A 27,986-nucleotide genomic window follows, 5' to 3' on the forward strand; every position below is an offset into this window, starting at 1 on the left:
TGTTTGCTGCCACCCTCTGCCCTAATCAAGGCACTCTGACTCATGATCCATTAGCGTTACATCAAACCTGAAATTCTTGCCAAGATTACAGTCTACTATCCTGCAAGGTGCTGTATATTTATAGACAACCAGAACAGCAGAAAAGTTTATGTCAAAATGGGAGATGTGGACACTAAAGCTTTTAGTAATCCTCACCAAAATCCTCCAAAATAAATGCACATTTTTCAATGGGAAATTTACCATAATAAAGCACATAACCTCTGACCCAGAGCCAGAGTCTTTTGAGACTACAATGAAATTCTCTGCAACAAGAAATCATGGATGAATATCTACAAGTTCATTATAATGAGCTTCAACATCTCAGCGGCTGCAAACACATTTGATCTTCCTACTTTAGGCCCTGTACATTTCTGCATGAAACATGTGTTCCCCTGCTGAGATGACCCACATCATCAGTGGGGAGGAAATCTCCCACTGCCCATCAATGGCACAGAGTCCCCAAGTCAGATATATTTCCTCCTCTCATCCTCTGACCTAAAAAAGTACGAACAAGTGTGGGGAATCTCACAAACCATGAAGGAGACATTGTATGTGTCCATAGAATAACTGGGTCTGGGAATGGAAGGGTTAGAGCTGGTTAGCATATGGCAGTGAATGTGGGATGACACTCAGAGCAGCCAATTCCGTGAGGAAAAGAAAATCCTTTTGTTACATCTATTAGATGAACAAGAAATAAATGGAAGAATCATATAGAATGTAATATCACATTTTAAATGAGATTAGCATTTTCCAAAAGGTTACAGTATCCACTGCAGAAAAGAGTGCCATAAGAAAATAAAATTATCTCCCTATGCAGATGTAGCTTCCAAGAAAAATGAAACACATTCAGAGTGAGCTGTAACTTACCACCATCTTTCATGCCAAATCAGGGTTATTGTGGGCATTTCTTTCCATAAGAACTAGACTTCCCCTATTAAATAACTGGAAAAGATTACCCCACCCACCCACGCAAGCCAGAGAATGCTACAAGTATAAATTAAATAATTCCTTTCACTTAACTGATCTTTTCAGGCCAATTTGTTAAAGACGAGTAACAGGCAGCATGAAGAGAGGCTAACACAGCACACAGAAGTGTTCCTTTCCTCCTAGACCCACAGTGACTTTCTGCAGCCCATAAAAGATGTGTAAGTCTCAGAGACATAGTGCATAAATAATCAAAGTCCTCAAGCATGTTACATGTTCCTATGTCAGTTCAAAGCAGGAGGTCTTAACACATTTTCTGAACAATCTTTCTTTTTTCCAAAAATCTGGCCCTTACAAACAGTAAAGAAGTACTTTCCAGACTTTAATGTGCGTACTAACCACCTGGGGATTTCATTAAAATGCAGATTCTGATACAGTAAATCTGAGGTGGGGCTCAAGGTCCGGAATTTTTAACAGGAACAGGCCCCCAGATGATTTGGTTGTTGGCTCTTTGCTCTTTTTGAGAAGCAAAATCTAGAAGGCACGCTTCATTTAGAACTGAGACCCCTCTCTTCAGGTATGCTGAAATTTCTGAAGGACCCCATTAAAATAACAGCTGGTGTTTACTGGGTAATTAGGCAATGTTCTACAAACTGGACTTTTACTACCTCATTTAGTTCTCCCAGTAACTCATTGTTATCACCTTCATTTTACAGATAAGGAAACTGAGTCAGAAAGTAATGAAGTAACTTTTCAAGGTCACAGAGCTGGTGAAGAAACGGGGAATTTGAATGCAGACAGCCTGGCTCCAAAGTTTTACTGGTTAACCACGGCTCACAGTGCCACCCAGTAAGAAAAAGGGAGCGATTTCAGGAAGCTGGGTGTCCAGGTAGGAAGGAAAGCGAGACCAGCATCTCAGATGCAGTACTGGAGAAAACGCAGAACCCAAAGAAGCGCAATGTTTCCACACGGTCACCAGAGGGAATATATATTAGACAGTCTCGCTGTACAGCCAGGAGGGGGAAAAGAAGCAAACATGGTGTATTTTAAATTTTCCAACCAGGCTCCTCTACACACCTTAGCAGATGTTCTCTGAACACTGTTACAACAGCCTACACGCTGAAGAACCACTGAGAAACTTCCAGCTATGGGGATAGAAGAGGCCACTGGGACCAGGCTCTGGGCCAAGGCAGAGTACGATGCTGAAATCAACTCCCCATTCTCTCCTTTGACTCTCTTTGGTCCATCCTGGCCAAAGACAAGGAAAGGGCGGAGTAAAAACCACTGTCGCACCTTGCGCTCGCAACGCCTGGCAGAAAGGCGGTGTCTTTGCAGCGGAAGAGAAAACGTGTAAAGCGCCAACCGCGTAGTATGGACCCCATGCTTCATTTCCCAACCCCCGCCCCCCCCCCAAGTCTGGGCCCAGCCGGAAGTGCCCGAGGTGTTGAACGGGGCTGATCCCACTGCCGTGAGCACGCCTGGGGAGTTTCGGTGGCGCTGTCCTAGGTGCCAACGATGGCTGCTGGCACCCTTTGCCACCCGCGGGGCGGATGGGCGGCTTTGTCTACCGCCAGGAAACCGAGAGGCGCCTCGGTAAACACGACCCTAAGAGAGGGGCACAGTAAAGCAGCACCTGGAGTGTGGGGAATTTTAGAGAACTGTAGAGGCGGACAGGGGAACGGAGCCCCGCGGGAGAAATCGTGGAAACCTGACTAGAGGAGTGTTTGCTGCCGCAGCACGCAACACAATGAGATCTGTCCGCTTTGTGCTGCGCACCGGGCAGGCGGGACTGCAGGGACAGGACCCTTCCTCCTCCCCAGTATCCCCACCCCTAGATACGTTTAACTCAGCACGGAATGGCCCCGAAGCACTCTGTGGGGGTGGGAGGAGGAGGGGAGCACAGAAAGGAGGAGAGAGGAAGCCCAGCCAGGGGTGGTTGTGGGAGGATTTGAGCAGCAGCAGGAAGAATATCTGCTTCGAGATGCTCCTTCGTTTCTAATGAGGGGTGCTGCCTAGAAGCACCATGCACCAGCCAATCGCAGTGCTGCTGAGGCAGAGAACTAGGGAAGAAGGAGGGGAAGGCCAGAGACTGGGGTGGGGGTAGTAGGGAGATGCTCAGGCCCTGGAGGAAGCGAGCCACGTGCCTCACTGATACTAGAGACCCAATGCAGCTCCAGCTGTCTCACTGCTGCACACCTGGAGGGCAGGGGTGGGGAGAGAGGAGGCTAGAGAAGATGACTAGGGGCCTCCTTTGCAGGTACATCCTTCCCAAGAAATTTCTTTCCACAAGCATCAAAGTCCCATGTCTCCAAACCTACTCCCCTATTTAAAGCCATGACACTGGCTTGCTTCCTACTAAGCACCCTCCCCACCAACCCCCAATTCCTAAAGACCTTGCCAGGTGCCCAAATTCTTAGTGAAGAACAAAGCAGTGAGATGCCTAATCAGCAGCCTGTATTTGGTGCACTTGATTAAACCTGCAAAGAAGCTCCTTCTATGCCTGTTCACCCTGAAACTGCCACCATCAGAGACACCCCCACCAGCTCTTTGTGGAGAGCAGTTCCTTTGGAGGTAGGGAGAGACAGACAGCTTGCACATCTCTGGGCACAGCTGATGAATTCAAGCCCAGCAGATCAACCTGAATCTTGGGCACAAGGAGAGTACTCAGCTGAGTCAAACATTCAGAGGCAGGAGTACCCAACCCAGGACTAAGAAAAGGATGGACTCCGATGAGCTGTTCTTTGGCTGAAAAGAAAACTCCACTCTGAGCTGTCTGGGCTGTATCATTAGAGATTGCCTCTGCTGACACATTCATTCACTCCACTCTCAGTGGAACTTAAACTCAGTCCCCAGAGTTAGCTGAATCCCCAGCCAAATGGCTGTTTTATTTGTCCATTTGTCTATTTGTCTACAGGGTTTTGGCCCAGACTCTTGAAGCTTCTGAACTGATAAATCCCCTCAGGGAGCCTTGACTTCCCCACAAGCAGACAGTGCAGGTGTCTTTCCAGAGGGTGGGGATGCAGACAGAGGGGGTGTCTTTGAGGGAGGAAAGGGGAGTGAGTATGAAAGAAAACCCTGAGATTTGGGGCAATCCATTCTATGTGAAAGGCCTAAGGGGGCCTGAAAATCAGACAAAGCCCAGCCCAGAAAGGGGCAGACACAGCAACACCATGCACCCAGGGACACCAGAGATTTCCACATAGGAAAAATCAAAAACCAAGTCTTACCTTGAAAAGCACTAGTGCCCACACTGGTCTCTACAGACACCAAGCTTGCCCCTCAGGTGCACCGAAGTAGAGTGCACTCCAGCAAAGGGGCAAATTGGCACCAGGAAGGGGATGGGGGATAAATTCCATGCTAGATTTCCCCCCTTACCGGAAGAAATGCAAAGGGAGAGAGGGGAGTTATGGTGGGCAAGAAAGGATATGGCCAATCGATGAGCTTCTTGGCGTATTTCCTGACAATATTATCTTCTCCGAAGATGAACAGGGATCTGTTGACGGTGAAACAGTTCTGCCGGACGGGAATGGGGTTGTACAAAGCCATAGTCCGCGCCCTCTGCGCTTTCGACTGCTTGTAGGCGGCCGCTGGCCCCGAGGCCGGCACCGGGGTTCCTTGCCGGTTCCTGCTCTGGTCCGAGTCTCCATCGCCCGACCCCGGCCTGCCGACCACCGCCTCCCCGAAGCGAGCCATCCTGAAGTTTAAACAGACAGAAGACACACAAAGGTGATCGCGGCCGGACACCCGCACACAGCAACAAGCAGAGAGACACGGAGACTCAGAGCCGCATCCAGACGAGCACGGGGACCACCGCCTCCGGGGAGCCTCGCGAGCTCTTGAGAGAGGCGGCGGCAGCAGCAGCCCCGCTGCTCTGAACTGTTGAATCTAAATGCAACCTCTGCGAAGCTCCATTCCTCAAGGAGGAAAAAAAAAAAAAAAAACGGGGGGAGGGCTTGGGGGTGCTCAGTTTCTGGAGGCAATTTTTTTTTTTCAAAATGCCAGTGTGTGGTGGCATTCGGGGACTGAAGAAGAGAGGGGTGGAGTAGGCTGCTCTTCAAACATAGCTCCTCTTCTGGCAGACGCACCACCTAGTTCTGGAAGAGAGGCAGGCACCGGCCCGCTAGGTAACAGTTTGGTGATTTATTGGGGGTGGGGGTTGGGGAGGAAGGGAAAAATGAAAACAAAAGAAGTTAAAAAAAAAAAAAAAAGACAAGGACGGGGTTATGGTGACATGCTTTATAACGCCAGCCCCGGCAAGTCCAACTAAGAAATTCCACAGCCAAGACTTGGGTCTTTAAATCTGCCAGCACAGACGCATCCAAAGGTTGACAGAGAGGGAGGGGGGAGCGATACTGAGGTTCCTGCGCAAACCGCAACGCCCAAAATATCAAAAGAAGAAGTCAATCCAACCGGAGAGGGACAAACGACTTCAAAGCTCCTGCGCTTGGGATAGAAGTTGAGCAGCCTCCGGAGAGCAGCGGAGCCCGAGTGCCAGCATCCTGCCGGAGCGCTCGCCGCCGCCGCCGCCGCCGCCGCCTCCCCGGATCAGCATGCAACAGCGATCCGCGGCTGCGCCGGGGCGAGGGCGGGAGCGGGCGGGCGGCGAGCACTTGGGCGAGGGAGGAACAGGTTGCAGGCGAGCCTAGCCGTGGCCTGGCACGGGAGTTGTCCAAGGACCGAACTTCCTGCCGAACGGCTCGGCGTCTTCTGCCACCGACAGCCCCACTCCGGGAAGCAGAGGAGAGGTGGGGAAGGAAAGGAGAAGGCGAGGAGTTGGGGGTGGGAGGGAGGGCGAGCGGAGCGCAGAGGCGCAGCGAGGCGCGCGTTGGAGCGCCTGGAGAGGCGGGGGCGGGGCCGGTGAGGACAGGAGGGGCGGGGATGGAGCCGGAAGGACCCCGGCCGGCCGCAGCTGCAGGGGCCTGGGAAGTGAGGTTGGTTTGGCTCATAGATTTATTTAGCCAGAAGGTAGCGGGCCACCTCCGCAGAGGTCCAGCAAGAGTCGCCTCTCCCGCAAGTAACGCCAGAGGAGAGAGGCAGGCGCAGCTGGCACGGTCCCCTCAAGACAGCCGAGCCCAGGCCCGGCGGGGGCGCACACGCACGCGCGCACGCACTCGCGCCTTCCGTCCCCGCCGAGGCACCGGACGGTGCTATGCCCCGCGCAGTGCCCGCCCAGGCGGGTAGTCGAAGCCTTTGCGCCGTGCGCGCCGCGCTCCAGGGCCCGGTCGCTGCTTCTCCACACCTCCCAGTCTCCAAGGAACGCTGCCCAGGGATTTCCGCGGAGAAGGCAGCACCCTCTCCCTGTCTCCCCACTTAGCAACCCGCAGGCCCCGTGAGGCACGCTGGGACCACTGGGGGCTCCGCACTCTGCTGTTGGTGCCAGCTCCCCGCGGGAGCTTCTGCCCTCCCTAGGCAAATGCGATCTGGGGCGGCTTCTTGGGTTCAGCTCTGGAGGAGCCCTGCGCATCCATTTCTGGAAGAGTGGCCCAGATACTGGGGCCGGCGATGGTAGTTTGGGGCTAACACTACCCTTCCCAAAGTCTTATCAGGAGATCCTCCCACCCACCCCTTTTACTCATAAGTCCGCTCCACTGACTTCCTCAAACCCACCCTGTTAATGAAGAAAAAAACAATTAGTATCTGAGCTGCGTTAAGTGGGAAAGGTGGACTCCAAGGCCCTGAGAAAGAGGGTTTAGCAACCATGCCCTTGTCCACAGGTGACTCAGTGGTTTGAACGGAACACAGGTACCAGCCGCCCCCTTTCATGTCTCCAGTAGCTGGAACACACTTGCCTCTGCTTTTTTCCAATCTCAGCCTCAACACACAGCTCTATCCAAATTCTCCCCACATGAGCAATGTTAGAGAAAAGGAAGGGGCGGGTGGCTGAGGAAAGAAACAGAGTCTGACCAAGGCCAAGAGGTTGGCCAGCTTCATGTGTCTGAAAGGCAGTGTGTCCCTGTGTGTGAGATTAACTGAGGGGAAGGGAGGGGACATCTGAGTGAGAGGCACGTGTGTTCTATGTGTATGTGTATGTGTCTGTGGGCAAGGCCACGTGAGCACTGACACAAGGTCTACTGTGTGAGAACATATGAGAACATGTGTGAAGGGAAATTCTCTGGGTACTGGAAACCCAAAGGAATGATGTCACTGCTGCCTTTGGGATGGCATGTTGACCTTTTGATTCAGGGTAGCCTGTTTCAGGCCAAATTACTACACAAGGTGTGTCAGCTCTAATTATTATTTTGATTTCACATTACTGCCTTACTCTGTCATTCTACCTACCTTAATTGGAGGGTCCTTTTCAGTCAGATACCTAGTCAGAAGTAAAAGGGAAGATGTTGCTATGAACCATGAGGTCCCTGTTCGTCACTCACAGTGGTCACAAGTGGTCGTCTCAGTAACCCTGCAAACTGTGTAGATTAGAAAGGGCTTTCAGAAGTGAGCAAACCCGTGCTTTCAGGCAGAACCATAATCCATAGTACAAAATTCATTCAAATCAATCATCTGATAAATATTTTTTTTTAATTTTTTTTTCAACGTTTTTTATTTATTTTTGGGACAGAGAGAGACAGAGCATGAACGGGGGAGGGGCAGAGAGAGAGGGAGACACAGAATCGGAAACGGGCTCCAGGCTCCGAGCCATCAGCCCAGAGCCTGACGCGGGGCTCGAACTCACGGACCGCGAGATCGTGACCTGGCTGAAGTCGGACGCTTAACCGACTGCGCCACCCAGGCGCCCCCATCTGATAAATATTTTTGAGCACCAGACACTGTTGGCACTGAGGATATAATAATGAACAAAATAAATGATGACCCCCAAAAACGTGTCTTCTTCCTGGATTAAATTAGATTCTATAACCTTACCGACCAGAGTGCCTGAAAGAGCTCATTCTCAGAGTACGACTTCACCCCTGTCCTCTGTGTCTGGGCCTTAGCAGGCTTCAGGGTGGTGTGCCCATTTGTTAATGCTCAGAGGAAGCAGGGTTCTCTGAGCTTTACCTCCTGGAAGAGGTTCCTGGAAGATCTGGAACACCCAGACTTGGGTCTTCAATGTCACCCATTCAGCAGAGAGGCAGTACTAATTCTGCTTCCTCTCTCTACAATGTTCTGTGTTCTCTGTGGCTGCTGTAATTCTTTAGAGACCTAGGATCCCCAAGACAGGATATTAGACTTGGAGATGTGTAGCCCCAGTGGAATTGAGGCCTGCCTTCCTTGCATTCTGAGACAGCAGTCACAAGCACATGTGTTGGGGATAATGTAGACTATGCCAGCGAGTACGAGCTCCTCTGTAGCGAGGTTATAAATGGGGAATTCCTGGAGGGTGCAGCCCAAGAGGAAAGAGGCAAGCATGACGGTATAAAAGTCTTTGGTAATGGACTTGGTCCAAGGGCAGTAATGCTGAGAGGGAGGCATACACTCATATTTCACCACATCTACCATCCCCCACCCTACAGTCACAGCTCTTCAGACCTTTGAGATCTGTGACTCTCTAATGCCCCCATTCTTCCAGCCCCCAGAGGGCTAGAATTTTAATGGCCGAATTACATTTTATGTGTGTTTAATAGTTTTCAGCTTACAGAAACCTTACAACAAATCTCTGAGATCAGCCCGCTAACCCATGTATTATGACCCTGATTTGGTGGACAAATTAGCAGTTTCAGAAACATTAAGTAATTTTCCCTGGGCTTCTAACAGATCTTCTGACTTGCACTTTATGGCTCTTTCTAACACCCAGTCTAATCTCTTGTGGATGGTAAGAGTGTAATTCCAAATTTTTCACTGTCAAGAGAAGAAACTCTACACTCACACTAAGCCCATGGGAATTCTATGCTTGCCATCCTCAATTTGGATTTGATCAGTGGCCACACGTTCCTGGGACCATGCTGGGAAGATGCTAAACTAAACACATCTATTGCCCTCAAGATCCAGGAGGATCCTTAGAAAAAAACAGGTCATTGCCATGATGCTCTTCATAAGGGAACTTGGTGGGAATTCTCCTTACAGTGTCCCTCTTTCCAATGTCTTAAAGACCCACATATGGAAATGCAGAAAATCAGCATTTGGTCATAACTGATTGGAAACCGGTTTCCAGCCCATGAGGAACAGAGGCCATATTTCCCTGTTGTTAGAGCACCATCTACTGGTCACTTGTGAGCACATCACTGTGAGCTCAGGTACTTGGCAGCCCAGCACCCCCAGATATTCCAGAGCCTAGGTAATGCCTAAAGAAGTGACCTCTTGTCACCAGCCCTCTACTCCCATGTGGGACTTTGCTGAGGTCCAAGCCCCAAAATTCACTATAATACAACCAGCCCATCTCACAGTATTTAGAAAGTACAGCCCCACACACTGGGCACAAAGTCGACACACTGCATGCACATGCACATGTGTACATGCACACATATGGACAATACGCACACAGTTAAGATGGTGCAAGCAAATGTTTTTCCACCTGCATGTTTTCGGCAAGCAGTCACCTGCAAACTAGAAACTCAACAGGGTCTGAGGAAGCAAGTGAAAAACTTCCCTAGATTATTAACCCCATATAGATGGTTTAATCTCAAAGCTTTCACCCTGTAGCCCCTCAATTCCAGTGTACCATGCAAAATGCAAGCAGGAGGGAAGGCTACTGGTAGAGGGTCCCTCCAGTTACCTTTGGAAAAGGGATGAAACCAGTTGGCTGCACTCCCGCAGACCAGGAAGGCCATGGGAGGTTGTACTAAGATGGATAGAATGAGCATCGCGATTGGAGAGGCACTTAGCCTATTCCCCTCATTCATAAAGCTCTTCCCAGATCTGTCAGGCCTTGCGCCATCTTCAAATGGGATTTTAGCCCGTCACTGCAGAGTCTGTAAATCTAACCTCATCCAAAATGCGTGTGCCCCTCCCACCAGCCCGGCTTCCTCACCCCACCCCCAACCCCGCCCCTCCAACAATTACACTCAGATAACTTATGCTTAAGCTATCAGAGCCCCTTTTGTTCTATTTTTCCCCCTGTTGAGCTTTTCCAAGAAATAGACTCTTATGCAAAGCAGTGCTCTAAGGAACATAATGCAGAGAGGATTTGGGAGTGGGTTCTTAAGAAAAAAGTTGGCAGGAGACCATGTGCAAATTCATTGCAGAGCAGAGGAGCATTATGGCAATGCAGACATCTTGGGAATCTGGTGGCTTCCACAATACCTTACAGCCCTCACTTGGGTGAAAACATAACTTTACATCCTTATGTAATGTCCATCCCTAGAAGCAGCATTTCTCAAACCCATGCTTGAGAAACTCCACAGCTCTAACACTCCACCAGCTAACTATAGATGTGCAAATTTTGCTTAAAAATGTTTTTAAAACCATTCATTTATGACAACTCAATATTTCCTGAGTGCCAACTGTGATAATGTCATCTCACTGCATCTTTGCTGCAGGACTGTAAGGCACATTCTGTTATCTGCGGCCCAAAGGGTCAGGTATTTGTTCAAGTGCACAGAGCTAGGAAATAGCAGAGTTGGATCTCCTGATAATAAGATCAGGACTCTTCACAATCGGTGGCCATTATTAACATTCTGCATGTCAAAATAATGGTTTCCTTGCTTCAGAGTCCATTACAGGCCTGATCTTGTAAGGTGAAGCATGACCCTGAGCCAGAAAGCCTCCCAAAGGGTTAAATTTGAGGAAAGCATGCCACCTGTCTCAGGACCGTTATGAAGATGAAGTTAGTTAGTATGTGTAAAGCTTTTAGAACACTACCTACCTGGCACACAAGCGCTATATATGTGTTTGTTAAATACATTTCATCAATGGTAGCTGTGACCACAGTAACACATAGCAAACCACATATCTGGCAGCTTTCGTTTCCGAAAGCAGATTTCAGAAGTGCAGGTCAGAGATGACTTTGGTGTGTATGGGGTGGATGCAGGCGCAGAGAAATAGAAGTGTCTGAGACTTGGTCAGAAGGACAAATGGAGAAAAAGAGAAAAGAAAGAAAAACATTAGAGATCGGAGTCCAAAGAGCCCAAAGGCCTTGGTACCTGGGAGAGGTATTCATTAATTTACTTATTCATTAATACATAAGTCCCCTTAATGAATACTCATGAAAGCATTCTCATGTGCCAGGCATTTTTCTCAGGAATTCTGAGGTTCAAGGATAAATCAGACATAGTCACAGCCTCTGACAGCTTACATTTTTAGAGAGAGGAAGGGTGAAACATACCCATGAAGGGCTCTGATACAAAGCAGAATGTAGTGTGCACCATAATAGTGTACCCCATAAGGGGGAGAACAGAGAAAGGAGACATCCCCTCCAGCTGGGAGCAGCCAGGAAAAGGGAAGAACTAGGGAGATCCCTTTGAAAGAGATGGCATCGGAGGTGGGGAGAAGCAGCATGGAACAGCAGCATGGAACAGCAGCATGGAACATGAATGCCCAGGCTATGGAGCGAATGCTAGATGCACGGGACTGATTAACCAGTCAGCATGTTTACTGTGTTTCAGTGTAACTAGGATCACAAAAAATCTATTACCACTTCGATCCTTTCTTTTCCCTAAGACGAGCTGACTTTTCAATCTGAACAAAAGTCAAATATATTCAAACAAACATTAACCCTTACTGGGAAGGTCCCTTTGGAGCTTCAATGTTTATTCCCAGATGTCAAAGGATCCCTGCCCCATTACTTCACCTCAGCACCTATCCTCAGGGTCCAGCCTTGCTTCCTGGTCAAGGCAAAGTGCAGCAGGAGGACTCTGCAGAGCTCCAGCTCTGACTGGTAGGGGTGAGCGGAGGATGCTTCAGTATCTAAGGGTGAGAACAACCGACGGAAGCACGCCCATCCATCCGCCCCCTTGGCCTCTTGACTCAGAAAACAAAATACAGCCCACACATTGCAAAGCTTGCTCAGCCTGGGTGGGTTTAGTCTGATTCATTCATTCAGCAAACATAAAATGAGCACCTTCCATGTGTCAGGCATGATGTCAGGTGCTAGAGCAAAGGAGGCAGTGCCCAGGACGAGAAGGTACCTGAGTTATAACCTGAACTTGCTGATCTTAATCCATTCCCCACACTTCACTCTTGAAGACAGTGTCCTGATTAGCAGGAAAAGCAGCTCACAGCTGAAACAGAGCCTAGAGGACCCTAAAGGCCCAGAGAAGGGAACTCATTTCTACCACACCCACCAGTCTTGCCTCTTACGGGACTCTTTGGGTTGGAATCATCAGCAGATTAAGCCACCACCTGTCCATCACCACACCCTTTCTCTCCCACTCTCTCCTACGCTGAGCAGCTGGTTACACCCACCTGGTATAAAATAATCAGAGTGAATAAGGCATTCCCATATGATATGGACTTAAGGCCAGTTTTGAAATGTGCACCTGGGCAGGCCATGTGCTGGTTCTGCCCCTTCCACTCCCCTGAAACTGCACTGAGACCCCCACTGACCTCCTGTGGTCCTGTTTTCCCCCTTCTCCCCCCCCCTTGACTCCTCTGTAGCATCTGGCACCACTGACTGCCCCTACTTCTCAGAGTTCCCCTATCTTAGCACCCCACCTCCCAGTTTCTCAATATCTGTTTCCTTCTTTTGCTCCTTTTATTCCTCTCTTTATTGTGGGAGTACCCCCAAGGGGCTGTTCTCAACCCCTGCATCTTCTCTGACATCTTTCCTTTCAGGGTCATATCCTTACTCACACTTTCTACTATCCCCTCTGCTTCCACATCTAGTCTCATCCTTACCTTTCCACCTTCTTTCCAGATCCAAATGCCCAACTAAGGAATGAGTATCTCTACACAGACTGTCCTTCGTCATCTCAAACTCAATGTGTTAAAAAGTGAATTCATTGTAATTCCTTCAAAGCAAGCTCCCCTCCAAAAATTCCAGTTTCTACTGGGGTGACGTCATTCTCCCTGTCAATCACTTAACTTCTGTGGTTCCTTCCTGCCTAAAAAATGGCCAAACTCCTAAGCCTGACAATTCAAGAAAATATGAATTCAACCTACCTTTCTAACACCATCTCCACATGTGCCATAGTATCAACATAGCTATAACATGTCATGCCCACTCCTGCCTCAAAACTCTTGCTCAGAGCACCTGCTTCAGACTGACCCAAGAACATCTTTCATCTTTTCTGCTTCTCTAACTCCTAGGTATCCTTGAAAGTATGGTTCAGTTCAATTCTGCCTCTTCCATGAAGCCTTACATAACCTCTCCAACTCTATCTGTGATCTCTACCTCCTATAAACTCACAGAACTTCTGTGTCATTCATATAGTACCTGTTTACTAACTGTCATTGTTGTCATGGGTATAACTTCACCACTAAATTCCTATTTAATTTTTCAATTATGTGTGCCTTGTCTTCTTCAATATGGTATAAGCTTTTCAAGTACAAAGGACATATCTTCCCCTTCATTTTATTACCTAGAGTGCCTGCATTATGTTATACTCATAGCAGGCCTTTATTAAATACATCGTCAATGAATGAATCATTGAGTCTCCTGCAACTCTTTTTGGTGAAAAAGATCTTAGCATCAGCTGGTTAGCTGGTGCCTGTCTGAGGGGCTGCCCTTCCCCTAACACAGTCTAGCTCTGACTAGACTGTGAACCTGCTAGTCTAGCTAGACTAGACTGAATCTCTGCTCTGTTGTCAGCTGTTTCCAGCTGTTCATCCTGGGTTTAGTGTTCATCCTCCCCCTTACAGCATGAAAGGATGCCTACCTCTCCTGTAGGAGATCAGATATTCTAACTCAGGAACTTTTCCAGCACGATAACAGCCTCACCCTCATTTGATCAATCATCAAATTATAGGGTTCATTTTCATATGAGGAATATCTCCCGCTCTTTAAAAATATGGTTGAAATAAGATTTAGGGAATCACGTATTTTAAAAAGACATTCAGACCCTCATATAAAGAACATTTTCAGGTCTCTTTCCACAGAATACAAAACACAGAAGAATAAAATTCTGCTTCGAAATCAATCATCATCTTAAACTAGTTCTATCTCTTCTCTCTACAAAAAGGCAAATGTTGTCATCAGACCTCTTTCCCTTATGAAGAATTATATGTGGAAGAGACACACACACTTTTGCCTATATGCAAAGACACACATTCCATTCTGGTCTGATCTCATTCTGCCAGCCAACTGTATAAATATATAAACTGATCTTCCTATGCTGTTGGGAGCTATCAGACAGACCTATACATAAATGTAACCCATTATATTTAAATGGGAAGAATCACAAGTTCTTTTGAAGATTTTTAAATATTCCTAATGAGCCATTTAAAAATTGGAAAGATGAAAATGTAATTCTCAATCAAAAGGGAGAATTTCTGAAATACTCCTCTCTAAGACCCTTAACAAACCAACCCCAACACACACATGGATGTGCTCATACTACAGTCTTCTCCCTTAGAGACTTTTCTTGTTTTTTTCACATAATCACTCGATCCCTTAGTCACATTCTTCAAAAAACTTCTGCTGGATGTGAAGTGGTCAAGTATTATTAATATAATAATCCAAAGTTTCCTATTATGCTAGTTTTTCTTTGTTAAAATAATCTCTATTCTCTAATAGATCCTGATTTCATAGTGCAAATTCCAAGACTATAAAAATCCAAGAGAAAAATGGACATGCATCAAACAAATAAAGAATAATTACAAAGAAGAGTATAGGCAATTTGGTTAATGATATTAATTTTAATGGGTATTAAACACTTATTATTTAATAAAAAGGCACTACACTAAGCTCTTTGCTTTCCTTATTTCTCAGAATAATCCTGTATGGTATGTACTATTATAATAAGCATTTTATAGATAAGAAAAGCAAAACTGAGAGAAATGAAATAATTTCCCTCAAGGTCAGATAGGTGGTAAAGGACATAGTAGAAGGTCAACCCTAGGTCTATTTGACTCCAAAATCCATTTTCTTAACCACCATAATGTAGGCTTCTCACTGATACCATTAATAGAGACATGGGCTAGTCACTTCATTTCATGACCATCATACAATTCCAAGATGCAAGAAAATGTCCAGAGACTACAGCAGGTGTTGAAGGGTCTCAGCATAAGCAAGTAATAAGTGTGAGACAAGACAGGAGACTTGCACCTCAATCTTTGTTTGGCTTATTACCACATGTGCAAAAATGACAACAGTAATGCCTGCCCTCTAAATCTCAGGAGACTATTGATAGACCAACCGGGACAACAGATGCCCAAGTGCATCGTATTCCAATATGTGCTGGTGTAATTAGCCTGACCTGCTGCTGCGGTTCTGCATTTCAATGTCCCAGGGCAGCATGGGCATGCCAAGGGGAACCAAGTCTTACTTCAAAACCTGTTTACACTCTTCAAAACTTCTTAAAATCCAAAGGGTATATTATTGTGCACAATTTACTCATGATGAATATGGTTTTACACACCATTTACCTGTTTCTTCAATGAATGGCCAACTCTACCCAAAATGCCCTACCCCCTGAGCTCCCTGGTGGGTCAGTCTTAGGCAGCTTCCCAGAAACGCTATCAGACAAACTCTGGAGGGGTCAGTAAGGAAGGTAAAGAACAGATGGAGAGATGGTGTTCAGCAGTAGGAAAGGAGGGTCTGCTTTACTGTAGCCCCAAATATTAGCCAGTGTTCGGTGTCCAACAAATCCACGGGTAGCACTATTCCTACCATTCAGGAATATCGATCCTGATTATTAGGTATGGCTTTCATTTTTTTAATGAAAACTTCTGCTGCCAACGCGTGCCACTAAAGGATTCAGCAAATTTAAATCCTCCTGCCTCTCAACTTGTTGTTTTCCTGCCTGCACTCCAGCAGGTAAGACACCCACAGACTCACAGTGCTCCGGGCTGTAGAATTCACAGGAGTCTATAATGTTCGGGTTATTTTTAAACTTTCAGGCCACTTTCCCTCCCCACGAACAGCAGGCCTGCCATTTAGAACAGTGTTTAACCCACACCCCACCTGCTTTGAAACTTTAGCTTTTTGTGTTAAAAGAAAAGAAACAATCCTTCAAGATTGCACGTGTGTGCATGCATGCGCACGCATGCGCGTGCACATGCACACACACACACACACACACACACACACACAGGCATGCGCGAACATCTAAAAACTGAAGACAGTCACCAGCTTAATGGGGTGAAAGACCCAGCTTCCCAAATGATGCTAAGATTGTTAAATCTGGGTGTGTGAAAATGCTTTGTAAACTTACATTGTCACACCACTGTAGGTGGTATCATTGTTATATTTACAGGGACAGACACCAGACATTACAGGTGATGTCAAAAGACAGCTCCCTATTTCCAAAAGAGAATTATATCTGAACAATCAAAGCATTCAAGGCCCTCCATAGGGATCCAGACAGAAGCTGGCTAATGGGTGTTAGGTATCAATTTTCTTCAATATAGTACTTTAAAAAAAAAGTGGAAAACACTGGGAGAAAGGGAAAGGAATTTTGAAAACAATTCAACAGAAAAAAGAAAAAATTCCAAAGCAGCAACAATAAGTAACATTTGTGGAAGGTCTAAGAAAGCACTGTGTATATGTTACCTCATTTGCTCTGCACAAGAATCCTATGAGGTAGGTTATGTTTAGCTTCAACCATTTTTCAGGTGGGGCAACTGAGATCAGAGAAACCAAGTCTCTAAACTAAGATCACACAGCTAGTAAGTGGCAGAGCTAGACCTGGAACCTGGTTCTGCCTGATGCCAGAGTTTACATCCCACCACTACACCTCACTGCAAGAGACAAGCTGCAGGAGTGAGTGTGGCCTGAACCCTGAGGCCAGACAGGAATGGCTGCAAGACACCATGGTAGACAAGTGTAGAGTCACTCGGGAGTCAGTGAGGGTCAAGCCCTGGGCACAGAGCCTCCTCCACAGCCAAAGTTACAAGATGAAAAGTCCCTTTACCTGGAAACCATAGGCTTTGAATGAGCTACAAACCCTGCCACACCACTCGACCCTCCAAAATGGCACAAACATAATCGATCACAAACAGTCCCCAAATGTCTTCCCTTCGGTGGCATCCCTCTCAGAGGCAGAAGCTATAGCTTCCTACTGTTGCCACAGTGCTCCAGGAACCTATTATAAAATAAGTCAAGCAGCTTTCTCTTACAGCAAACCTTTTAACCAAAACTCTTAACACACACGAGGGATGAGTCACTGGAGAGCCTCCTCCTTTCCCTCTCCCTCCTCACCCTCTGGCTGAGGCACCCAGAAGTGATAAAATGATCAGGTGGCTCAACACTTTTACAGCTAAATGCATCCAAGGGATTTTTAAAACCAGAGTCTGTTTCCCTGGAGGCTATTAGGGTGTATACACATTCTGCTGCATCCGGGACTCAGCAGGAATTGGCTTCTCTGCCTCCCTGCTTCCCCCTCAGGAGCATTTCCCGTCTATATTCTAATCCCACCTCCCTAACTGCCCCTTCATCTTCTTCTCCACCTTTTCTTCTTCCATCTCCTAAACGTGTGCATTCTTCAGAGCCTGTTTCCTACCTTTTCTCTAAGTATATACACTCTCTCGGTGATCTCATCCATCTGGCTGGCTGCAACTAAAGCTAATACCCAAAAGATGCCCAAATCTTTATCTTTAGTCCTATTCTTTTTAAAGTCGGGTGCCACATTTACAACTGCTCAAATGGGCTCCCCCACCTGGATAACCTGATGGCACCGTGAATCAATACACTGATTTAAAAACACTCATCCTCTTTGCCTCCAAACCAGCTCCTTCCCAGGTCTCTCATTTTGTTTGCAACATCACAGACTCCCCCTAACTCAGGCAGAAACTTCAGGTGCATCTTTGATTCTTCTCCTGCACATTTCCCACAGCAACCATCCCCCAAGCCCTGTCACTCTTTGTTCTTTATTCCACGCTCATAATCTTCCTTTCTTTTCTGTTTGCACCACCACCTCTCAGGCTCAGAACTTTAAACCTCCTCAGAGGAGGAAAAGAGCCTTCTGAGGCTTCCTTCTCCTCCACATTCTACCTGGTTCAGAGGTTCACTGCATAACTCAACTCTGACCCTGGTCCCACCCATCAGTGTAATAAAATTCAAGAGCGTGTTCAGTGTTGCATTGCCTGTGTCTAGTACAGCATCTGGTACGAGGTCAGTAAACAAATGTATTTATTGGATAAATAAATGAGTTTCTAATGCCTATCAAATATCACGACGGAATGATGAGATCTTACAATCTTAGGGTTAAAAGGAAACTTAAATGTCATCCAATCCAAGTCCTTATTTTAAGGACCAGGACTGAACAAAATGTTCCGCCCCCACCCTGTCTGTGCTCCCAGCAATATCTCCTACCACTCTGCAGTGCTCACTGCCTGCTCCAGTGAAGCAGGACTGCTTATCATTCCACAAGCACACCTTGAAATAATCCTCCTGCATTTCATTTCTCATTCTTTCTCCCTTCCTTCTCCTCCTTTCCTATCCACCTGTTAAAAAACAGGACAGACTTAAAAGCCCAGTTCATACTATACCTCCTTCATGAAGCATTTTGTGATCATACAACAAACATAATCTGTCTCTCCTCTGAGCACCTCTGGCACTCTATGTCCCCCTGCATCAGATACTGTGGTGTATGTATCTCTTCTCCCCCATTACACCATAAGGGGCTTGACTTATATTTACATACCCTTCTGTTCCCCACAGCAACCAATGCCTGTACACTGTGGGTACTAACTGCATATTTACGGAATGAATGAATGAATGAATGAGTGATAATTATATGCAAAGCCAAGTGGATACAAATAGGACATGGACATCTTAGGACCTGCACCATACCGGGAAGTTTGTATGGGAAAATCTAGAAGTGATAAACCTGTTCTAGAAACAATCAGTTCAGCTTAAGGAAGATGGCCCTCAACCCTTACCTCACAGGTATAAGTGCAATCTGCAAACGTAACATGTTAAGATGAATGATCTAGGGCATGGAAGCAAACACAGTGGTGAATATGAGCCTGCAAAGCTCATAGCATTTTGAGTTTTAGATTTTGTTGTTTGCTAGAAAAGGGAGGGATTTTTTTTAACTCATTTCATTTGATTCATATTTCTATGCATGTGATGTGGGCAGAAGTATTCTGTGTCAGGTAGACAGGTAATTTGAATATAGTGTTTACCTAATCTAGCTACACACATTATCAACCTCCTCTTCTAACCCCTCCACTTTATAGATGAGAAAAGACATCTAGACCAGGGTTTGTCAACCCCAGCACTATTGAAACTTTTAAGTCAGATCATACTTTGCAAAGGTGGTTGGGGGCCGTCCTATGTAGTGCAGGATGTTAAGCAGCATTCCCGGCCTCTTACCACTAGATGCCAGATGCACCCCCAACTTGTGACAATTAAAAATGTTTGCAGGAAGCAGGAAAAAACCTCTCTGACCTCAGCCGCAGCAATTTCTTACTTGACACATCTCCAAAGGCAAGGGAATTAAAAGCAAAAATGAACTATTGGGACCTCATCAAGATAAAAAGCTTCTGCACTGCAAAGGAAACAATCAACAAAACTAAAAGGCAACCGACAGAATGGGAAAAGATATTTGCAAATGACATATCAGACAAAGGGCTAGTATCCAAAATCTATAAAGAACTCAGCAAACTCCACACCTGAAAAACAAATAATCCAGTGAAGAAATGGGCAAAAGACATGAATAGACACTTCTCTAAAGAAGAGATCCAGATGGCCAACAGGCACATGAAAAAATGCTCAACGTCACTCCTCATGAGGGAAATACAAATCAAAACCTCACTGAGGTATCACCTCATGCCAGTCAGGACTATAGATGCTGGACAGGATGTGGAGAAATGGGAAACTTCTTGGACCGTTGGTGGGAATGCAAACTAGTGCAGCTGCCCAAAACATTGTGGAGGTTCCTCAAAAAATTAAAAATACATCTACCCTATGACCCAGCAATAGCACTGCTAGGAATTTACCCAAGGGATATAGGAGTACTGATGCATAGGGGCACTTGTACCCCAATGTTTACAGCAGCACTTTCAACAACAGCCAAATTATGAAAAGAACCTAAATGTCCATCAACTGATGAATGGATAAAGAAGTTGTGGTTTATATACACAATGGAATACTACTTGGCAATGAGAAAGAATGAAATATGGCCTTTTGTAGCAACATGGATGGAACTGGAGAGTGTTATGCTAAGTGAAATAAGTCATACAGAGAAAAACAGATACCATATGTTTTCACTCTTATGTGGATCCTGAGAAACTTAACAGAAGACCACGGGGGAGGGGAAGGGAAAAAAAAATGTTACGGAGAGGGAAGGAGGCAAACCATAAGAGACTCTTAAAAACTGAGAACAAACTGAGGGTTGATGGGGGGTGGGAGGAAGGGGAAAGTGGGTGATGGGCATTGAGGAGGGCACCTGTTGGGATGAGCACTGGGTGTTGTATGGAAACCAATTTGACAGTAAGTTTTATATTAAAAAAATAAAAATAAAATAAATAAATAAATAAAAATGTTTCCAGGTTTCCTAATGTCCTTTAGGGGGACAAAAATGCCCCAGGTTGAGACCACTGGTGCAGAATAACTAACTGAGTTGCTCTAGATCATGCAATTCATCAGTAATCTGACCAGGAATGCAGTAACTCCCAGTGGAATGCTCTGGCCATACCACACACTGCCTTCTTTGATATCCCTCATATTTAGTAAGACACAACCTTTGGGAGCTGGAGTGAACTCAGAACAGGACCTCTGGTTTTCTAATGCCTCATAGCCCTACATGGGGTTCCACAGCTCAATATAAAAAAGACATATTCTTAGCAGTGGCTGAAGGAAAAACTCAGGGCAAAAATATAAGGGTGATCACAACCCAACATTATCTGCGTAAGTCTTAGCAACTGGATCTCAGACAAGTAGCATTTTTCCTGATGCTTTGCATACTAAGAAATGTGGTCACAAGGCCCCCATTGAAAATAGGTTCTCCTCCTCAAATCAGCTTTGTCTTCAGGGAAAACTACTACACTCATGTTTTCAACTCAATCCTTTCTTTACACCCTCATCCCATGCTTCTCCTTCTATTTGCTTCCCCTTCTAAGTTGTAAAGCTTCTCCTTTCACCAACACCCTCTGTGGCCCCCACTTTGCTTCTAGAATTTGTCTTCACTAGAATTTGAAAGCCATCTCCCTGCTTCCAGATACTGATCTTTCATTTCCTAAAAAGTCTCAATCACTTCCGGCAAGCTATTTTTAGGAGCTGCTGGTAAAGACTAATCAATTATCACTTTCCTAAGTGAATTGCTTAGCTAAGCACCTGTGTACCATCTGAGGGAGGCAGAAAATGACTGTCCGTTAATGTGCTGCTCTTTCTCCCCAACTTCCTTCCTCAAACCTTCCCTTATGCTCAGCCCAGCACTCTGACTAACCTCTCCATTAGGAATATCACACTTATAAGTCCTGGAGGACTTTGTGTATCCCCCAAGAAATATCTTCTGTTCTCCTATTTTAGAGTATTCTCTTTAAAAAGACATTCAAGGATCTAGAACTGGCAAAATGGTAGAATAAGAGAAACTACTTGCTATAAATTTCTAGAAAACTAGGTAAAGTACAGAAATGCATGTTCAGGGGCACCTGGTTGGCTCAGCTGGTTAAGCATTTGACCTCAGCTCAGGTCATGATCTTACAGTTCATGAGTTCGAGCCCCACATCAGGCTCTGTGCCAACAGCTCAGAGTCTGGAACCTGCTTCTGATTCTGTGTTTCCCTCTCTCTTTGCCCCTTCCCCACTTGTGCTCTTTCTCTCTCAAAAATAAAATAAAAACATTTAAAAAATTAAAAAATAAATGCATTTTCAAAAATATATTTTAAAATATATATTGGTGAACTTGTAAAATATGAAAGGAAACTCCCAGGAAGAAATGAAAAACATAAAACTAAGCATGTGAACCAACACAGCTGCTAACCCATGGGCAGTGATTAGTCCTGGTAATCTCGAGGACTTAATGGATGGATTTAATGCCCATTTAAGAGCAAGAGATGAGGTCTTAACAGCATATGTGAACAGAATTTGAAACTAAAACTTGTGTTAAGCAGGAACCCTTGAAAGACTACACCCTGAGTTAAACAATCAACTGCAAAAAAAATCAACTGTACAAGCAAGAGGAGATAATGATGAAGCTCCTGTCTCTGAGTGAATGAAAAGCAAAACTCTGAGAAATCAAAACCCAAGACTGCATGTTACATGGGTGACTGAATTCACACTACATGTTCAGGAGGATTTAGAACCCCTGAAGCCAATAATAATAAATGTAAAAATTAGTCCTAGTAACTCCCCTCGATCAAGTAAGAGAACAAATGAACCATTCTATGAGGCTACTCTCACAACTCTTACTCTCCTGCATTTCCATAGGGAAAACAAGTACCACTAGACATGAGCTTACAATCAAAACTTTTAAATCATGCAAGGAAACAATTCACTATAAGGAAAAGTTAGTTGGTACAATAAATAAGAGAATTAGAGCACTAGAGCTTGAAACAATAGAAAATGTATATAAAGAAATAGGATACAATGAAAAAATATTAAGTGGCAAATATAATTTCTTGTCATGAAAAATGTAATTATTGAAATTAAAGGCAATAGGCAAGTTCACTATTAGGTTAGACACAGCTAAGGAGAGTGTTAGTGAACAGGTAGACACATATGAAGAAAGCTCCCTGGAATATAGCCAGAGAGATAAGAGATGGAAAATATCAAGTTAAGAGGCAGAGAGAACAGAATGAAAAATCCGAAATATGTCTCATGGGAGTTCTAGAAGGAGAGAATGGAGAGAAAGTAGAGACAGTATTTTAAGACTAAGGATAAATTTTCCAGTATTAATGAAAGATATAAATCCATCAATGAGTTCTAAGCAGGATGAACAAAAATAAACCCAACTTATACACATTCCAGTGAAATATCAAAAGATCTAAAATTATGAAGAGAAATTCCTAAAAGCATCCTGAGAAAAGAGACAGATTACCTACATGAAACAGCAATTTGCTTATCAGCTATAATAACAGAGACCAGAAAAAAATGGAATAATACCTTCAAGTATTAAAAACACTCAGCTAAATTACTTCTCAAAATTGAGGTTAGAATAAAGACTTTCTCAGAAAAATGAAAGGTTTACTACTCAGGTTTAAAAGAGAAAAGTACTATACAGTATTCCTCAAGCAGGAAATTTAGATGGAAGAAAAGAATGGCTTGCAAGAAAATGGCATGATGAGCAAAAGATAATGCTAAATTTAAGGAGAAATCTACAATAAAGATAAATGATTAGATAGATAGATGGTTAGGTAGATAGTTTAATTTTGAACACACACACAAACACACAAGATAGAGCTATACCACTAGACAACAGGGCATGTAAGGTGGGAAGGGTGATCAGAGGTAAAGTATTATTCAGAAGGACAGACTTGCAATTAAGCAAGTGAAGGAAGGTATGTGACCAGGACACTTACTAAAAAAACTGTTTCTATTCAATACAGTACATGAAATACTAGTCAATGTAATCAACAAAGAGAGAAAAAAAAGGAAAGAAAAGGTATATAGAGTGTTAAGGAAAACACAAAGCTGTCATTATTCACGGTTAATGCTGTATACACATAAAAGAACAAACAGAAAGAAAAATTCAAAGTAACAGAAGAGTTCTACAAGGATGCTGGATATGAAATCAATATATAAACATACAGGTTCTATTATAACTACAGCAAAGAACCAGAAAATACAGTGATAAAAAGATACCATGCAATAGCATCAAAACTATATGGCATATAAAAACAAATTTAATAATAAAAGATATGTAATAAAAATGTAGAGAAAAAAATTTTAACTCTCTTGAGGGATTTTAAGATAGAGCTAAGCATAGGAAGAAACATGTCCTATTGGGAGATGAAGAAACAAAAGAGCTTAAAGATAACAATCCTCCCCCAAATAAATCCATAAGTTCAGTTACAATCAAAATCCCATTTTTTAAAATGAAATGTGACAAGCTGATCCTAAAAGTTATATGGATGAATAAAGGGCCAATATCCAAGACAATCTAGCAGAGGTATGGAGAGAATTACCCTAATGCAGCAAAACTACACAGCCATAAAAACTAAATTAGTGAGACACAGCTACAGGGAATATACAATTAGACCAGTGCAATAAAATAAGGTGCCCAGAAACAGTGGAAACCAATTGACTAGTCACTAAATGGTGTTGGGACAAAGGACTAATCATAGGATAAAAGATGAAATTAGAGCCTACCTCACACTATACACAAAAATTAATTATGGATGGACTGAAAGAGTCAAATACAATAAGCAAAACTGAAAAAAAAGTTTAATACAATACAAATAACTTCTTTTTTATCTCAGTATATGGAAATAATTTTTGAACAAGACAAAATCAACTAAAGTTATAAAAAAAAGCAGGTAAGTTTTATCACACTAAAATTAATAACTCTGACAAAAAGCACCATAAACAAAGTGAAAAAGACAAGCTATGTGAGGGAGAAGATATTTACAACCCACAAATCATATCTAGAGTACATACAAGAACCCTAACACGTCAAAAGAAAAAAACACAGACTACCTAATAGAAATATGGGAAAAGGATATGAAACTATGATTCACACATGAAAAAAATCCAAATGGCCAATAAACATATGCTCAACTTCAGGGGCGCCTGGGTGGCTCAGTCGGTTAAGCGTCCGACTTCGGCTCAGGTCATGATCTCGCGGTTCGTTCGTGGGTTCGAGCCCCGCGTCGGGCTCTGTGCTGATGGCTCGGAGCCCAGAGCCTGCTTCGGATTCTGTGTCTCCCTCTCTCTCTGCCCCTCCCCCGCTCACGCTCTGTCTCTCTCTGTCTCTCAAAACTGAATAAACAATAATAATAAACTCATTAGTAATCAGGGAAAAGGCAATTAATGCAATGATTGGATTTCATTTCACACCCATCAGATTGTCAAACTTTACTAATTCTCATCAAGTGTTGTGGAAGACACACAGAAATGGGGACTCTACATATGGCAGGTGTGGGGAATAAGTTTAGAAATTCCTTGGGCTTACACCAATGGATTAACAAGTCATAAAGAATTACAAAGCCATAGGATGCTCACACCCAAGTTTGGGTAAACAAGACAAGGCAACCAAGAATAAGGAGGTGCAAAGGCACCCCAGAATACAGAGGGGGTGCAGAGCCCCTAGAATAGAGAGGGAGGGGCAAAGGCCCCAAAATAGAGGAGTGCAAAGGCGCCCAATACATAGATATATGAAACAAACAAGATTAGATATTCAGGATGGATGCACCCCTAATTTAGTACTATAGCAGAAAGCTGCTTTTACAGGAAGAAAAGACCAAGTTAGGTAAACAGGTAAATTGGGCTATAGACCACTGCGCTGCAGGTGAAGCAGCCCAGAGTGGAGATGATTAACAAAAGAAAAGGTGCCTTATTAACTCTAAGGTTATTTGTCCTACCTGTCTCATCCCCTAGGCTAGCTAAGATAAACAGAGGTGGTGCCTCATGTCCTCTGTAAACAACCTTCTGCCCAACTGCCCAGCATCAGGATTTTGCTTTGTATTAACCCAAACCCCTAACCCCAAATATCTTCAAGACCCCTTTCCCTCACATCTGCAAGTTAATGTTCACAGATTGTCTCTTTGTGCACATCCATCACGATGTTTGTAAGCCTTCTGATCCTAATAAAAACAAGGCAAGGACACTTATTCAGGGCCCTTGTCTTTTCCCAGACATTAGCCATCTCTCGCTTTTCATCCTGTGTCCCATTCTCTTGCTAGACAAGAGAGAACTTTAGACCCAGAGTCTATGACAGCAGGAGTATGTAGATGGCAGTCACTCTGGAAAGCAATGTGGTGATACTTAATAAAGTTGGACATGTGCATTCCAAAACTCAGCAATTCCACTTTCAGGCATCTATCCTAGAGAAAATCTCACACTGGCACCCAAGGAGACATGGGAAAGGATGATCGTTTTAACACTGTTTATAATAGGCAAAAGAACTGGAACAACCTGGCTCTCATCAGAAGGGAAGTAAATGACCAACCTGCAATTTATTCATACAGTGCAGTTCTATGCAGAAAGTGAAATAATGAACTAAGTGTGCATGTAATAACACTGGTTAATCTTAAAAATTAATGTTCACTTTGCTGCAATGGGACAGATTTAATATATCATTTATATAAAATTTTAAAACTCACACAAAATCACACACATACTTTATTAATGCATATATATGTAGTAAAATTACAAAAATGCACATGGTAATGAAATTTTAATTTCAGAGAAGTGGTGACTTCTGGAGAGAGGGATAAGGGATGAGGGTGCATAAATACATCTATAACATTTTATTCCTTTAAAAATGGGAGCTAGATGAAGCAAATATGACAAATGTTATTATCTATTTAATCTTAATGGTGGTGTATGGGTGTTTCTTAACTGTTTTTTATACTAAGTGTTTGAAATATATCACAATTCAAATAAATGTTTAAGAGAGATTCAGGAGATATTCTTACTAATTAAAGCACATAGAGTTGGCAAAGATGTGGGCAATCTCATCCACTACTGGCAAGGGATGTAATTAGTACAAACTCTCCTGAGGGAGACTGGGCAATGCTTCTAAAGAGTCATAAATATATGCATAGCCTTTGCCCGAGTAATTCCAATTGTAAAAGTCGGTCCTTATAAGATCATTGAACTTGTACACAAAGATGCATTTGTAAAATTGCCCATTGGGTTGTTAATTTGAATATTAAAAACTATAATCCAAATAAACAACAATAAGGAACTGGTTAACATATTATAATGTGGTTATATAATGGAATATTTTACAATTATTAAAAATCATATGCTAAAATAAACCATATGGTAACATAATATTTAAGAACAGGAAATTGTTCACAGTATACTATTAATTAGTAAAGCAGATTACAAAAGCAGTATGTACAGACCATAATCCCATTTAATATAATAAAATTGTATATAGGTGTGTGTGTGTGTGTGTGTGTGTGTACACACACACACACACACACACACAATTGTACATATGTATGTATGGGAGGGGGAGAGAAACCCTAAAAGAAATAGTTACCCAATATTAGTGATTAAATTTAGATGACAGGATTATAGATAACTTAGATTTTTTTTCTGTGTGCTTTTTCTTGTTTTATAAAATAAACACAAAATACTTTTGTAATGTCAAAATAACCACATTACTATATCTAAGATGGGTCTAAGGTTCATAAGAGTTGTTCACATCAGCCACTGTTAACATCTGATAATTTACTCTGCAAGAGCTGCCATTATTTTTGGTTGAGCAAGTGAAGAATACAGCTTCAAGGGAGGAATTCCTCAGCATTTGACTGCAAAGGCACAACTGCCTAAAGTATTAGAATCTTCCATCTATAAAATGGATTGAACAACACTTGTCTCAATAAACGATCTCACACGGGCACCATCACAGTAATTCATAGATGGATGCTGCTCTGAGCCTCTCAAAAGAAAGGGCAAGATTCCAGCCTCCTGAATATCTCCAGGGGAATGGTTGGTAAGGATCTATTACCCTGCTTAATGGTACAAACTCCAGAATCTCCAGCCTCAACCATGGAAGGAGGCTGAGCCCACCTCAAGTCAACCCCACTGAACTTCACCTTCCATGGGATTTATTTATGATGGGTGCAGTAAGGGGATAGAAAAGGCATTTATCAAGCACTTTACACATCTAAACCATTCAATTCTCACAACTCCAGGCAGCTGGTGTCATTAATCTTGACAGTGCAGATGGACTTAGGCTATATAGCTAGGAACTGGTCAAGCTGACATTGAAACACAGAGCTATCTGAATCCAAGATTCAGTCTTGTTTTATTAAGCTAAATTACTTCTCACCAATGGAAGCAATATCTCCTTAAATTTTGAGCCATGGAGATTTTTCTGCAAAAGAAATACTACTCTAAGTATAAATTAATTAAACAGATAAAGGCAGAGGACTACTCTGATTCAGCTGAGAGTGTGAAACACAAGCCCCTTTTTCCTGAGCAAGCAACAG

The 27,986-nt window shown here is 43.9% G+C and overlaps 1 protein-coding gene across 8 annotated transcripts in view; it reads right to left on the bottom strand.

Annotated features, from left to right (window-relative positions):
* Positions 1-27,986, bottom strand: part of CACNA1E (calcium voltage-gated channel subunit alpha1 E) — a 489,630-nt gene that overhangs the window by 304,271 nt on the left and 157,373 nt on the right. For all 8 annotated transcript variants that reach the window (XM_058701273.1, XM_058701270.1, XM_058701274.1 and 5 more), the window contains exon 3: positions 4,391-4,657. In XM_058701273.1, the coding sequence (XP_058557256.1) occupies positions 4,391-4,657 (267 nt within the window). The remainder of the gene's footprint in view (positions 1-4,390; positions 4,658-27,986) is intronic.

This window comes from Neofelis nebulosa, chromosome 15 (genome assembly GCF_028018385.1).
Source record: "Neofelis nebulosa isolate mNeoNeb1 chromosome 15, mNeoNeb1.pri, whole genome shotgun sequence".
NCBI lineage: Eukaryota > Metazoa > Chordata > Mammalia > Carnivora > Felidae > Neofelis > Neofelis nebulosa.